General features: G+C 37.8%; 1 protein-coding gene across 1 annotated transcript in view; it reads right to left on the bottom strand.

Annotated features, from left to right (window-relative positions):
* Positions 1-14,702, bottom strand: part of Coq5 (ubiquinone biosynthesis protein COQ3, mitochondrial) — a 120,396-nt gene extending 105,694 nt beyond the window's left edge. Inside the window, exons 1-3 of the mRNA XM_083140257.1 lie at positions 14,402-14,702; positions 8,588-8,737; positions 5,897-6,258 (exon numbers count right to left, since the gene is read on the bottom strand). Coding sequence (XP_082996383.1) covers positions 5,897-6,258; positions 8,588-8,737; positions 14,402-14,615 — 726 coding nt within the window. The 5' untranslated portion in view covers positions 14,616-14,702. The remainder of the gene's footprint in view (positions 1-5,896; positions 6,259-8,587; positions 8,738-14,401) is intronic.
* Positions 14,703-16,151: the final 1,449 nt, after the last annotated feature.

Below are 16,151 nucleotides of genomic sequence, written 5' to 3'. Positions count from 1 at the left end.
AAGAAAAAACAGCCTCGCGGATAAAAGTGAGTACTACTTTCTCTGTATTTATTAAAATAGTTAAGTTTAAAAAAAGTGTTCCACTCAATTTTTACATCCATCGGCTGCTTATTTTTAAACTTTTGCCAATTATTCCCCCAAAGGTAATTGTATTTGTCAATAATTTAGTCCCACAGCAAGGCAGAAAATGAGGTTTAAAAATGGTTTGGTGGTTGAAAGTATGAACCGGAAAAGTAAAAAAAATAAAAATAAGGAATTAAGTAGCAGAGGTGAAGGTTTTAAACATCTGGGAAGCATGATAGAAATATTAATAGGTACTGAGCTACACCCTGCACATTGGAAGATAGATGGGGGAGGGGGGAAGGAAGTAGGACACCACATATTCCCAATCTTGGCCATGTGTGGAGGTGATGTGATGAGCACCACACCCTGTTACCTTTACTGTCTCCAATACCCAAGTATCCACTTATTAGAGGCTGGATGAATCCCAGAGCCTCTACATACAGGGATAAGACTTGACAAATTTGAACCTGAAATCACCCACCCAGCTTCTCTCACGTGACATTCATATGCTCTACCCACTGGACCTCACAAAAAAGGGCCTGGGCATAAGTTTCTCCATTATGAGCATCTTGTCAACCATATCACATAGTACATTCATTCTCATTGTCAAGATTAGTCGAAAGAGCATCAAAAAAGCAATGTCTCAAATTAAAAACAAAGTGTCAATTAAGAAAAGAGTAACAGGCGTAAACAAATGAGTACTCCTGTTATGTCTTGATTCTAAAAAAGGGGCCTTTACAATACAGGGTGTCCGAATTGAAACTCGCTAATTTTAAATGCTTGTATTAAACATAATATACAGGCAAGAACAGTGTGGTAGATGGTATATGGTAGATTAGCTGTGGAAATTTTAAATAGGTAATGAATTGTAAGGATTCATTTATTTTGTATTGTTCCAGGTGGTGAAAAGTGAAATAGAAACCAATGCTGAAAACGTGCAAACTGTTTGGTAGTACACAGAATTGGGATATATAAAGCTTAAGACACTCGTGAAGTAGATCGTGGACTGTGGATTTTGGGAGAGCAATCTCACGTGATGCCGTACGAACGGATTTCTTGGGACTTCATGCAAATGCATCTGAAATATGCTGAATGTTTTCCTCTGATGTTCGTGATCGGCCACCACCATGTCTCTTAGCGACAGATCCTGTCTCTAGAAACTCTGCTTTCCACGCCTTGATCCTCTTGGCATCGGGAGGGTCTCTGTGATACTCTGCACGAAACAGTCGTTAAACTGCAATAATGGATCCCAAATCTACGTACCACCACACAGTTTGCACTTTTTCAGCATTGGTTGTCATTTTCACTTTTCACCACCTGGAACGATACAAAATATACAAATCCTTACAATTCATTACCTATTTAAAATTTTTACAGCTGAGCTACCATATACCACCTACCACACTGCTCTTGCCTGTATATTATGTTTAATATAAGCATTTGAAATTAGGGCAATTCAATTCGGACACCCTGTATTACAAGATTACATCCCAGCCTGCTTTGGTGTTCAAAATTCAACCAAAACGTCCGGAGATGATGTCTAAAACTAACTATAAATCTAATAATGTACCTAGTGACTTACAGCTAAGAAAAAGAATCCCCTCGCTCGACACACAAGATCATTAAATTGTCACTAAATGGGGTACAAATTGTTATAGAGAAGGGAATGATCTGAATTCAAGCAAAAAAAAATGGCACTAAAGTGTAAAAACACATCCTGTATAATATATTGGTTTGAATTTCAATCATCATATTTTTCCAAAGTTTCACGTTATGTAATAGCCGTGGTGGTCTAGTCAGTAGAGCATCTGACTGCCACATGGGAGACCGAGGTTCAATTCCCAGGGAGGGTGATCTAAGATTGGAATTTTTCCGGTCTTGTCCCCACATAAAGCAGCTCCAGGGCTCACGCACACTCAAATCAATGGCTACCTGGGGCAATCCTGAGTGATAAAAGCGGCCAGAGTGTGGTGCCGATTACATTACCTCGAAAATGCCAGAGATCGAGAACATAAGGGGTCCTACCCCCACATCCCCTAAATGTGCCATCATGTCATGGTGCTATATACACGGGGAAAGTTACTTTACCTTACCTCACATGTTTTGTAAAATTCCAAGTAACACTTTCATGGGTTCTACATATCCAGGAAATTAAGCAAACAGTGTCATTTTAATTAATTTTTGTGTCGATATTGTGTGGCAGAAAGTATATCTTGTGGCTATTTTAAGATTCTAATTATCTCATATGCAAATTTATGAATGTTAAAATGATAGCTTGATGGTATATTTGCCACGGAATACTTGTATAATGCACAAACTAAATATTTTACACAACTTTAAAGGGTTGTTAAAGGTCCAGGAATTTTAAATAAATTCAATTCTGGTCCAGTAGAGAAAATCAGCAATGGGTTCTGGACCGTAAAGAGCCTTTTTATGTTTAAAGTATTTAAACTTGGTCCAGAAACTTTTTTCTGGATCAATTTAAATATGGTTAAGGAACCTTCTTTCTGGATCAATTTAAATACTGTCCAGGAAACATTTTTCCGGATTAATTTAAATACAGTCCATGAACCATTTTTTACGGATCAATTTAAATGCTGTCCAAGTTCCGTTTTGAAATGAAACAATACACAAGTTGGACCGAATTTAAATTGTAAGATAAAAAAAAGTTCAAGTCCTGTTACGGAACCCAATAGAATTTATGGGTTTCTGGTCCTTTAACAACCCTGGTCACAATGTTCGAGTATCTCTCATTGGGAACTAGTATTAATTCCAAGTGTATTTGCATTTCTCTTGATTTATGTCAACTTTCATCCTCTTCAGGCCTAGGAAAAACTGATACGGATGTATTGGTATGGTATAGGTTGGAATTTAATCAGTGACACCACCCAATACTTTTGTGGAGTTTGAGTGTCTCATGGAGTCTCCAAAAATGCTATGTAACACTTTCAGTCTAAATATCCTGGAAATTATGCAAAATAATGTTCACTATTTTTACATTGTGGGAAGAAACATATTTTGTGATTCAAATTTACAATAGAAGACAAAGGAATGAGCATGAACGTGGATAAGAGTAAAGTGATGGTGGTGACAAATGAAAGCGAAACTGCACTCCTAAATATACAGTGGAAACAAAAGCAGCTGGAACAAGTAAACAGGAACAGTCATAACATCAGATGGAAGAATGGATGAAGAAGTGAATAATAGGGTACAAAAGGCAAACCAAGTGTACTATCAACTCAACAACACATTAATTGGTAAAAAGGAAATAAGTGAACAAACGAAGATGATGATTTACAAGACAATCTACATTCCCACATTGCTGTATGGAACAGAGAGCTTGACATTATTACCAAAACAGAATAGCAGATTTCAAGCAGCGGAGATGAGACACTTAAGAAAAGTAGTAGGAAAGACTAGAAGAGATAGGATTAGAAATACCAACATTAGAGCCCTGTTACAGCAAAAAAACACTTTTGGAAACAATAGAGAGAAAGGCGCTATAATGATTTGGACAAGTTACAAGAATGGAGGAGGATTGCAAGCCTAGACAGGTGCTGGAGGCCAGACCAGAAGACAAGAGGGGAAGAGGACGACCAAGAGTTCAATGGGAAGAGTATGTGGAAAAGATAGGTAAGTAGAAAGGGAAAACAATGCCGGAAGGCCGAAAACTAGCCTTGGACCAAAAAGTGTGCAGGAAGTGGATGATTGAACCCGATGCTTAACGGCAGAAGGGGATGGAAAAGAAGGAGGTGAGGAAGAAACAGATTTTGTGATTAAATTTTTTTCTTATGAAATAACATATTTCTATAAGGGCAACAGTGGATATCATCACTGTAGAATGTTGCAGCCTACTTTTTCTTGCATAACCACTGAAGCATGGAGTGTGTTTCGACATGGGTGGAGAAGTACGAGGGGTGTCAAGAAAGTAAGTTTTGATGGAGTCCATACATGGTGCTAGTGGTCGGAGAGCAACGTGCATATGCAGGTAAGAAGAGGTAGTATGTGGTGATGCAGTAGCAGCGCTGTGAAGCAGTTGTTTTAGATTTGATAGGAGCAAGATGGCAGCTCTAGGACAGTCTCACACAGTCTGCAAGGTATGGGTCGTAATTAGATTTTTATATCCTCAGAAGCAGATGCCTCAGAGATCCACCAGCAATTGTGTAAAGCGTACAGACTAGACGTCATGAGTGACAATATGGTCAGACAATGGTGCAGATAATTCACAGAAGCATCACTTCAAGTGGGAGATTTTGTTTTGACAGTGAAGCTGCAATACAGTTGGTTCCAGTCTTTGACAGCAGACACATATGACACGGACATACAAAATTTAGTGCCACGCTATATAACATAAATGAACAACAGTGGTGAATATGAGTAGCATTGCATCTAATGCAATAAATACGAGGGCATACCCCAAAAGAAACCAAAAAGCATATCTGGCAGGAAATCGCGACGTACTTCAGACTTCCGCCGCAAGATGTAGTGAGGAGACACTATGACGTGCCAGTGTACTGAGCGCCGTTGCCCTGTGTAGATGTGGAGCTGTGCTGTGCCACACATTCTTTGTGTCGAGAAACGTTTGCTGCGAATTTTGCTATGGCGGATTAGAAGGAACAGAGAGTGTGTGAAATTTTGTTTCCTATTAGGGAAAACTGCAGCTGAGACTGTAGTGATGCTTAAAGAAGCATTTAAAGAAGACACCCTAGGTAAAACGCAAATGTACGAGTGGCTTGCACGTTTCAAAAAGGGGGAAATGTCAGTGGAAGACCAACTGCGATCTGGACGACCTGCCACAGCAAGAAATGACGAAACATTGAAAAAGTGTGAAATGATGTTTACGAAGATCATCGTCAAACTTGATTGATTGATTTAGTTTATTTTACTTCGCGTTTTGTGCCTCTTGGCTAATTTGCGAAGATGGGGATGAGTGATGAAATGATGAAATTGATGAATGGACATTCACAAACAACCAAGCCCGACCGGGATTCGAACCCGGGACCCTTGACGTCGCAGCGCGATGTGCTAACCACTCAGCCAGAGGGTCGGGCTCATTGTCAAACTGTTAATCAGGATTTCTACATGGGTGTGTTGAGGCGATTGCGTGAAAATGTGTGGCAAAAACGTCCAGAAATGTGGAAGCGTGTCGACTGGTTGCTCCACCACGACAATGCCCCAGCCCACACTGCTGTGCGTGTCCAACAGTTTTTGGCGAAAAACCAAATGCCCATTTTTCCTCACCCTCCATATTAACTGGACCTTACGCCTTGTGATTCTTTTTATTCCCCCGCATGAAGAACGAGCTCAAAGGCAAACACTTTGCCGATGTGGCTGAAGTTCAGGAACATGCGCTTCATGCCTTGAACAATATCCCAGTTGAGTACTTCCAAAAATGTTTCAAGCAATGGGATCGCCCTTTGGATAAGTGCTTCAATTCAAATGGACAATACTTTGAAGGAGACTAAGTTATTTGTAATTCAAAGTTAATAAAACTCATCTTTTTTGGCATATTCCGGCAAATTCCGGTTTCTTTTGGTTACTCCCTTGCATATATTATTACTGGGTTGTCTAGTAGATAGGGTGTCCGACTCACATGCGGGAGACCAGGGTGGATGATCTAAGTTCGGAATTTTTCCAGCCTTGTTCCCGCATAAAGCAGCTCCGGGGCTCACACAGCTTCAAACCAATGGGTACCTGGGGGGTAAAGATGACTGGAGCGTGTGATCACATCACCTCCAAAATGGCCTAGATCAAGAATGTGTAGGAACCTACCCCCAAATCCACTAAACTTTACCTTTACTTTAATGCCTACCTAACAGTTCACATGAATTACCTTGTCTACATGAACAACATTTCTGATCCCAAAGGCAATCGTGTATGCATCGAATGATTCACTTGCAAAAGGCAATCTCTCTGCATCTCCTTCTACCCAAGATATGCTCTCTGCGTAGCCTAACTTTTCAGCTCTTCTCTTCCCAACTTCCAGCATAGCTCTGTTGATATCACACACGGTCACATGACTTGGTCCTGTAAGGATTGTTTCAGATTTTGGTCCACGGTCACTAGCACTAGAGTTTAGCAATTTCATTCCCCCTGTATCGATATCTTCAGACGAGAGGAATTCTTCTTCACTGATTTCAGTAGAGTAAACATCATCAAATTCCACATATCTCAGGAACCTGAACGCTATGTCACCTGTAATGAAAAATCTGTACTAAATACCAGGTGGTTAGAATTAAAGTTCCCCTATACAGAGTCCTCTGGGACCTGTTCGATGCAAAGTATTGTGGTGAAACTTGGTGTAGAAACTATGCAGAGCAAGGGGAAACAAATGCCGAAAAAAATAGTTAAAATTTTCACCAGCAGGTGGAAATGGGCACCTAGAGGAATGCTCAACGTTGGAGCAAACCTTAGTAGCAAGGTCCCTGGAGGCACTTGCTACCTGGCTGTTACGAGATGGCATTTGCTACTTCAGGTCGTAAGGATTCCATGCGCTAACTGCGGTCAACACAGTCGTCTGCTAGTGGCAAGATGGTGGACAGGGACAACGAGCAGAATATCTTCAAGGGTATAATACATGAAGAGATGGCTTCTGATTAAAATCATCAACATTTACATAATTGTAAATTCGGTACATAACATTGTTCGTAGATATTGATATAAAGAAATGTGAATAGATAGATTTGTTAACTTTTCTGATCCTTAAGTGAAGTTTGATGTGCAGAGTGAAAAGCATGGATCGTGAGATGATTGTCAATTGTTAGCTGTTCTGAGCCCTAAAACTGTGTGATGTAGCAGGTCAACATTTGCTACTATGTTCAGCGATCCTGGAGGCACCTAATTTGGCCCTAAAACCTGGTGCAGTGTAGACAACATAATGCTGTTGAATCAAATGCGAGCAGTCAGTGCCAGAAAAAAAGAGTCAACCTTGATCGTCTTGCCTTCAGGGAAGAGAGGATGTTTAGAGAACAGTCTTCATGCAAGAAGGAGCATCTCCACATGATGGCTGACAAGTGAAGGACCTGCTTTGTGTCAACTTTGGCGATGATTGTGTCATTACCAGAAGTCTTCTACATTCAAGCCTATTCTCTGGACTTGAACCCATTCAATTTCTGGCTGTGGGGATTCCTGAAAGATTGTGTGGACATAAACAGACTTTGCCAGAGTTGAAAGCCAGCATAACACAGCATGCATTTTCTAGAAAAAGTTTCGTGCAATGATTGGTCACACTGTCTTACACTTCCAAATGGTCATTCACACTGATGGTATGCACACTAAACACTGCTACGCTAACATTAACTGAAAATAAAGTTTTGCATGTCTTACTTCAGACTGTCATCATTTCAGAACCACATTTCCACCTGGTGGCAAAAATTTGCACTAATTACTGTTCATCGACATTCACTTCTCCATGGTCTGCATAGATTCTATAACATGTTTTACTGCAATCTGTTGCTTACAATGGGATCTGAATGGAGGAACATTTATTATAAGCACTGGTACATCATAAAATAAGAAACTGGACACGAAATCAGTTTGCTAATGTGCAGAAGGAAGTCTAAAGGAACCTTAAGACTGAAATTGCAAGCGACAAGCTACATATGACAAGCAATAAGTGACAAACAACAAGCATTACCATCTCCCCTGGTCTGTAAATAAGCATTACCTGCACAAGCACGACCGACAGACAGAGGCATAGTCTGAGTGACGTAAAAGCATCATCATCATCATCCTTTGCAGTTTCCTGTCTCTGGCTGGGTCGGCATAGAAGTCAAGCCTCTCCATTTTTTCCTGGTCTTCCACCACTCCACTCTCTCTGCAGTGTTCCAATCTTGTTCTCTTCTCCTAACACTCTCCGCTATCTGCTCTTTCCACAGATATCTTGGTCTCCTTGGCTTTATTCCCACTCCTTGTGCATTGTAAGCTCCTACTGGTAGTATTTCTGCATCCATCCTCTTCATGTGTCCAAACCATCTCATCTGTGCCTGAAGCTTCAGCACACTCACTGTCTGTCGGATCTCTTCTTTCCCTATTCTATCCCTTCTAGTCTTCCCCAATATACTCCTTAAAAATTTCACCTTCACTGCCTGCGTCTTTCTTTTGTTTCTCTCTGTCACTATCGACGTCTCTGCTCCGTACGTAATTATTGGCACATAGTATGTGTTATATATTACCTTCTTGAATTTCATACGTACATCCCTGTTCCACATTAATATCCGAAAGCTTTGATATAGTCCACCACCCATATGTCCTATTCTGTTTACCTCCTCATTGATTCTTCCACTTCTCTCAATATACTTCCTAGATATTTGAAGCTCATGAAAGCAACATGCAGTTTATTGCGTCATGTTGACATGAATGATTGCATTTATTTACAATAGTGTTTAATATAAAATGTCTGTAGTTTCTTAGATAATCTGAAAATGCTGATGTGGAGTATAGTCACTGGAAGAGTACAACATATATTTTATAAAGAATAAGAACTTTAGTATGCACGTCCATGCACCCACACACACAAACTTACCAGTTCCTCCTGCGACATCCAAAAGTTTTGTACCAGGCGTTGGGCCTAGTCTGTGCATAAAAATGTCTTTCCATATCCGATGTATTCCAAAACTCATTGCATCATTCATGCAGTCATAAGATGCTGCTACTGATTTAAATACTGAATGGACTGAAAATAAAACAAATTTTAAGTAAAAGACATGAAGGTAAAAAAATTGAACAAATATTTCTCCATAAAATATTTAATTGGGCAATCCTATTTGAATGCTCTTTTAAAACAGTTATTTAAAACAGTTAACAGCAGGGGTTCTCACACTACTTTTAGACTGTTGTACCAATAATGAAAATTCATATTTTCATCATACCACCTAGTAATGTTACAGGATTTAAAATTGTATGATTACATTGTCTAATACTAGTAACAAATGATTATGCAATTACTAAAACCGTACTTATATTAACTTCTTTAATTGACATTAAAATAAGAAATAGATATAATTATGTATTAATAATGGGATACAGGTAGGATTGCCAACTTTAAAGAATAAAATTCCTCAAGATATGTTTACAGCCTTGAAACCCTTTAGACTAAAATGTTCTGGAAGACTAATGCCTTAATATCAGCTGTTATCTGTTTGTGGTCCTTCTACTGTGATTACAAAATTTAATCAACTCAATCAAAACAACCTAGCAACCACAAATTTGAAAGTAAACAAAGAAGTAAGTAATATTTCTTATTCTTTTCTCGAGACTCCAAACTGGATATGACAACATAACCACTATGCACTAATCCAAATATAATATATAATGAAGAAAAGTTGGGTGGAGGGAAATAAAGAAGTCTCTACATTTTCATGCAAGAATATGTTTGAACTTCCTATTCCTTTCTCCTCCTACTTAATCAAACAATGACTCATTTTTCGCGATTATAAGTCTTCGAAATATTATTGTGATGCTTAAGTCTTTGGTTTCCAATAACAAATTTCTTAGCTCGGAAAATACATGTAAAGAAAAATATAATAATACTACATCTTGTCTGTCATTCTGGGAGATATAAAACTTTGTCTGGGTGAAAGGGAGACTCCCGGTCATTCCGAGAGGTTGGCAAGCCTAGTAGATAGGCTACAGGAGAAATTTACAACTGCAGTGCATCATATTAATTGTGAATATGGACAAGATACAGGGTGTCCAAAAAAATATACACATGCACTTTGAATGATTATAAAGTCAGTGTTTATTAAGATACAGTTCATATTCAAAATTTAACAGAAACTACAGATATGAATAATTTTCTTTGCCAATGTTCGTTTTCAAATTAATGACCATTCTGGTCCAAGCACTGCTCAAAATGTGAAGCATTTTTATTTCAGATAAAAAAAACAACAGAAAACATCAAGAGACTTTGTGAAAACAATGATGACTTTGAATTACCTGATGATATTTAGGATTCATAATTTTAAATAAAAAAATAATGTGATCAATTTTTTTTATCTGAAATAAAAATAAAACAGACTGCTTCTTTTCACAGTTAAGTTGCTATATTGACAACATCCATTATATAACAGATTCTTTTTGTTTAAAAAATTGCTAACCATTGTTATAACTGTATCTTTAGTCAAAATTAAAATAAATATCTGATGAAGGAAGCTTGTGTTCTCCTGAAACGTCACAACGAAAAATGGTTTTCTTATGCTTGTAATAACCGTAAACTACAGGAAAATAATTTTCTCTTTTATGTATACCTGTACAAAAATATTAATTGTGTGAGATCTGGTGAATGCAGAGAGTATTCTTCTTTACCCCTTCGTACAATCCATCTATTTGGCACATTTTAATAAGTACCACACACAAAACTGAACTCTTGTCTCAGATCTGGATCATCTGCATTAAGAGCACAGATTCTTCTTGGAATGTAACCGTTCTAATATCAGTGCTTCAAAATGCAATAAATACTTGATTTTGAAATTCCTGTTAAAGTTTGTATATATTTTTTTGGGAACACGCCGAATATTCAACAGTGATAACTAAGGCCAGGGACTTTGTTATAACATATATTTTATTTGACATCGGATTGAATACTGGGGTGAAACCTTCACATATCTGATGAAAATCAGCCGAAATAGACGAACTTGATAAGGCATATTTTGACATATTTCACCAATGTCGCATTTAGCCTATACAACATATTTCTTCAATTTTCTCGTAATAAGACATATTTCTGTATAATTTCGTGCAGCATCCCACTCCACGAACTCTCACTCAGAGTGCCTAGACATAAAACATGGAGCAAGGAAACTTTCCACACTACAACTCCCAGGCGCTCACTATTCCATAGGCTACCGAATCAGTTCAATATCATCTCAAACCAAATAGATATATTCACTTCATATTCATTTTTTATCACTAACATAGAAAAAATTGTACATAAGTAGGGCTAGGATTTTGATGACCTCAAAATTGCCAAAAAATGACCTTTAAAAATGCATTTATGACCTAATAAATGCAAGAAAATGCCCTATAAACTTAGAAAAATGACCTAAAAATTCTGAAAGATTTGTAGAACAAATTTATAAACTACGAAAAGAAATTCAAATTACAAATTAACGTTACAGTATCTATCACATGTTCATTGTGTATGGTAGCACAAGTAAGAAAGTTCACTTTTTGTCATCTTTTACACTTTAAGTACTGAGTTGCAGTACACAATGAAAATCATATGTAAATTTTAAAAAAATGAATGATGTCTGTTGTCGGACAAGAGAGCCTTGTACATGGAAAAACTTCTCTCGATTTCCAATGAACTTTACTTGAAAAGAACAATATCAATTGCTGTTAAGTCACTTATATTCCATGGAGTGCAAATTGTTTCCCTGACAAAATGTCTGATACAGAGCACAAAACTTTGTACCCCTCGTTTTTTAATAATAATCCATTCGGCGACAATGTATTTACTGATAGAGGGGGAAATCACATTGTTTGAGCTGAATTGTTACACAACAGCTTGTATCAACAATACTGCACAGAATTTCTTTGTTTCTTCAAACACAGTCGTTCAGAACTGCTCTGAAAACAATGAGACAAGAGTCGGGAACCTCTCCGCTTCAAAGGATTACATTTGCATGTAAAATGCCCCTTTTTCACCAAAATGTAGAAAAATGCATAATATGAATTTTAAAAAGCCGAAAAATGACAAACTGTTTAAAAAGTTTAAAAAATGACCTTTACTCCAAAAAGGGTTAAGAAATGATAAAAATGCCCTAACAAAGGCATCCCAATTTATTCACTTATGTGTAAGACACATTCCTATCTACTTACGCAACATTTCTGCCTTACCAAAAGAGAGATGCATTTGCATCAAAATCCTAGCCCTATACATAAGTAATGCTTTTGCGAAACTTATCTGTTTACCTTGGTACTGTTTTGGCTTGATTATTTTATGTTATCCTTTTTTTGTGTTTTTAATCTTAGTCTATTGTTTACAGTTTTTTTCTTTTTGGTTTAAAATGGCTTCTGCTGTACTGGAAATTTCAAAAATAAATAACTGTCTTGCATATAATCGGTCATTTTATAATGTATTGTTTGTACCTTTAGCGCAACGGATAGTTCATATTATGGATGGCACGACAAGGAAATTACGAACGAAGAAATTAAAAGCAGATGCAGTCTTTTCTTACAAACTAGTACAGAACAAAAATACCTACTCCCCCTCTTTTATAGCAAGCTGCCAATTATGCTTTAGTTTCCACAAAGGTGTAAATTAAACTTAGGATAATTGCACTGAACCTCACAATATTTTCAGTATTTTTCCACTATTCTTGGGTTAAAGGCACTCTGACTTTAAATAATAGACCCCCCTCATTCTCGATCTTCCCAAGAAAATACTGACATCCCGTGTATGAAATTCTAAAGTACTGTTGCGCATATTTTTGGCTTTACTGAGAATATTTCTACCCTTTTCTGACATATTATAAGTCTCTGGCCCTAGTGATAACAGTTGCTGATGCAGGTTTTAAGACATACAATTAGCCCTCTGACTTATTCCATGTCAAATCACCCATGCCATGATACCCACTGATTCAGATTTCGGTAACAGTTCGTTATATCGGACACACATTAAAATCGGATATTTTGTGTTTCGCATGGTTCGTACTTACCAATTGTGTATTGCGGAACATAGTTCAAGGTGCCATTATGCTTTTTACACGAAAACAAACACAATTTTTCACATAGAGTGATTTTTTTGAGACCTTTCTTCGCTTCTGTAACACACAATATGGCGGGCACATTTTGACTCATGTTGTCACTACGCAGTGTTTCCAACCTTCTTCACCGAAAAATACCTACTATCGTGTTTGTCACGTGTGAAAATTTTACATTATGCACTGGTAGCTGACGGATAGCCCCACGAATCATTCCCGGATAGCCCCATGAACCATTTCTGATAAGGTTAGGTTAGGCAAGCATAGTGAAAGAAAAAGGGGTTGGAAACACTGACAGGGGCTTACGTCATCAAACGTAAGCAGCATGCAGTTCACGTAGCGAAAGCAATGGCAATTGTGCGTCGGTGAGATATTTCTCTTGAAAAATACACAATTTCCAGGTCAAATATATTCCACGATGAAAGAAAATACCTTGACGAACGTTGGAAAGCTTGGAGAAACTCATTTCCGTAAGTAGTCTCTTCTGTAAAAATGAAGATATGTGCCTCCGATATAACGAACTGTTACCCAGATTTCAATGAAACTTTGTGTATTTGTTAATACTACCAAGGTATCAAGACACACAATTTTTTTTCTTCTGTAGAGCTCTGTTACTGAGAAACTGGAGGCTAAAGTTCCAGAATATTGCACGAAGTGGCCATTGCCGAGGCCATGGTGGTAGCCTGCAGTGCTCAACAAAAAAAGCTATATCTCGAGTCAAATAGACATATCACTTTCAAATTTGGAACGACTTGAGATGACCGGACCCCTCTCCGATTTTCTTCATATTTGGCATACTCACTAATTGAGGCCTCCTAATCACGAATCTACAAGTTAAAATTTGTCGGAAACGTCTAGAAATTGCAAAATAAGCGAAAATAAGGCGTTAGTTTTTGGAATGGAAACTGTCGATTTTCACGAATTTTTTTGTTTCACAACCAAATATATATATTCCTGATACTACCACGACAACAAATTTTAACTATGTTTGCCTAACCTAACCACGTGCCAATGGTTCGTGCAGCTAGCGCCAGTGGTTCGTGAGGCTAGCATCAATGGTTCTCAATTTCTAGACGTGACCGACAAATTTTAACTTCAGATTCGTGATTAGGAGGCCTCAATTAGTGAGTATGTCAAATATGAAGAAAATCGGAGAGGGGTCCGGTCATCTCAAGTCATACCAAAATTATTCTACTGTATATAATGTTGATTTTTTTGTGTCAACGTCTCAGGTCACTAAATTTGCATTATCACTATAAGGCAGAGAAGTTACCATGCCAATTTTTATTTTCAAATTTAAGCTTAAAGTATGTTCTGAAAGGCTATGAAACAAAATCAGTGGGATTTGCATTGTTTCCATCAGTAAATCTTCAACACTAATTTTATATATATATATATACATATGGGTCAATCTATGGCACATCATAAGAAAAATAACTTTTCAACCCGACCATTTCAGATTTTCATGAAATTTGGTAGGATCGTAGAGAATGTCAAGTTCAACATGAAATAAACCAAAACTTCCAATTTGAATTTTTATGAAACTTATGGCGTATCAACGTTTAACATCGGCAAATAATGCCATCAAACATGAAAACAACGTTAATTACAACTGGAAAAAAAGTGCCTTGTACCTTTCTCGGCCTTTACGTTTTCTTTGACCGTCTCATATCCAAAATGAGTTTCTTTCTCTTTAGAATATTCCTGAAAATGATTTCCTGTCGTGTGAATTTCTTGCGAATTACAAGACCTTATAGTCTTGTAAAAAGATCCTGACATAAAAGAGGTTGACCATTTAAAACGCCCTCCCCTAAGAATATTCGCAACAGCTGCAAAAGTATACCCCATTCCACTAAGTTCATCTATATCACACAGGACCGGCGTCTTTAAACTAGAAGTAGATAAGGTAATGTGCAGTACAGCATTTGTATATTTCACTTTAAAATTGTAATGCGCTTATTCTCCTTGATCAATGTAACATTTGTAAGGTGCACATTTGATATATTTTCGAATATAATTAAAAAATGTAAACAAACCGTCAGTGCAGTTTACTTCTAGTAAGTTCATACTTTTCCCCATAGAGTAAAAGTAGTCCATTATCATTTTATACAGCGTAGTTTTCCACTCCTGTGCATTGAAATGGACGTTTCCACTAAAGTGTACGTGAAAATTCGGTCGGAATATCTTCCGTGGAATAACAACTAACAATTTACGAGAAGTTTCAGATACTTACAATGAAGAAAACGTCGAGAATTAAAATTGACTATTTGGAATTTTCCCCCTTTTCGGGATCTGCAAAAGTCGGGAAATTATTTCCCGAAGTCTGAATCTGGAGGGAAATTCCTTTTCCCCGATCCCTGTACAGACTTTTCGGGATCCCTAACACACCGAGTTGCTATGAAGGAAAGAAACTCGAATCAATGCGAGAAAATGTCCTAATTTATAACTTACAGAATTCTTTATTCGCTATGCATTTACTATATTCCGTATGGCACGTTGGAATGATGCAACGCACAGGGATAGTTTTTGCAACAATGCTTTCTTGTATTCATGGAGGCAAAAATCGCCAGACAATTTTACGTATAACATTATAATAAATAGATTAATGGGTGATTTTCATCCGCCTCCGGAACTCTGAAACTAACAAGTCCCGACTCTGCAATGTGTAGTGGTTACGCCGTCATCTTGTGACCAAGGTCGTCTCAGGTTCAGTACCCGGTGGAGGCACATGGTGGTTCAGATTCCACCTTAAACTTTACGTTTAGCCCCAATTAGCCTATCTGTGCATACAAGTTTTACTGTGGTATTGCTCCAATGTGTTCCATAAGTCAAGATGAGATACTTACAGCATACTTGCCATGCAAATCAAATATAGCACAAGCCTGGTACAGTACACGTAGCAGTTGCTCATGTGGAAGACAGGAGCCTTCATGTGGTGAGAGCCATGGAGATATTGACTAAAGGACAACATTTGGTGATTCAGAATGTCTGCTGATTCAAGGTCTTAGTCTGTCCAAGAAGGTCCAGTTCGTGGAAAGAAAAACAACTCTCAATCATAGAACCCTTCTGGCTTAACACCTGAAACACAGTCTGGATGAAAGACCTCACTGGACCTATTTTGCACTTATTAGTGGAGTACAAACAAAAATGAGATTCATCAAACCATATTACAAGCTTCCCGACTTCCAGAATGATCCATTGGTGTCAAATGTGCTGCTTTATGAACTGCTGTTAATATGGATGAGCTCTTTGGTACTTTGGATATCCATTGCATGAAGTTACTTTCTCAATGCCCTTTCCAAAATTTTGTGATATGGACTTTCGTTGACTGGAGTAATTCCTGCCGCCAGTTTTCACCTACCACATGTGCAACATGGTGGCAGT

The sequence above is a fragment of the Lepisma saccharinum genome, chromosome 18 (assembly GCF_977018435.1).
Source record: "Lepisma saccharinum chromosome 18, izLepSacc3.1, whole genome shotgun sequence".
Lineage (NCBI taxonomy): Eukaryota > Metazoa > Arthropoda > Insecta > Zygentoma > Lepismatidae > Lepisma > Lepisma saccharinum.
Note: the sequence above shows the minus strand (reverse complement) of the source record. Positions and strands in the feature narration are given on the sequence as shown.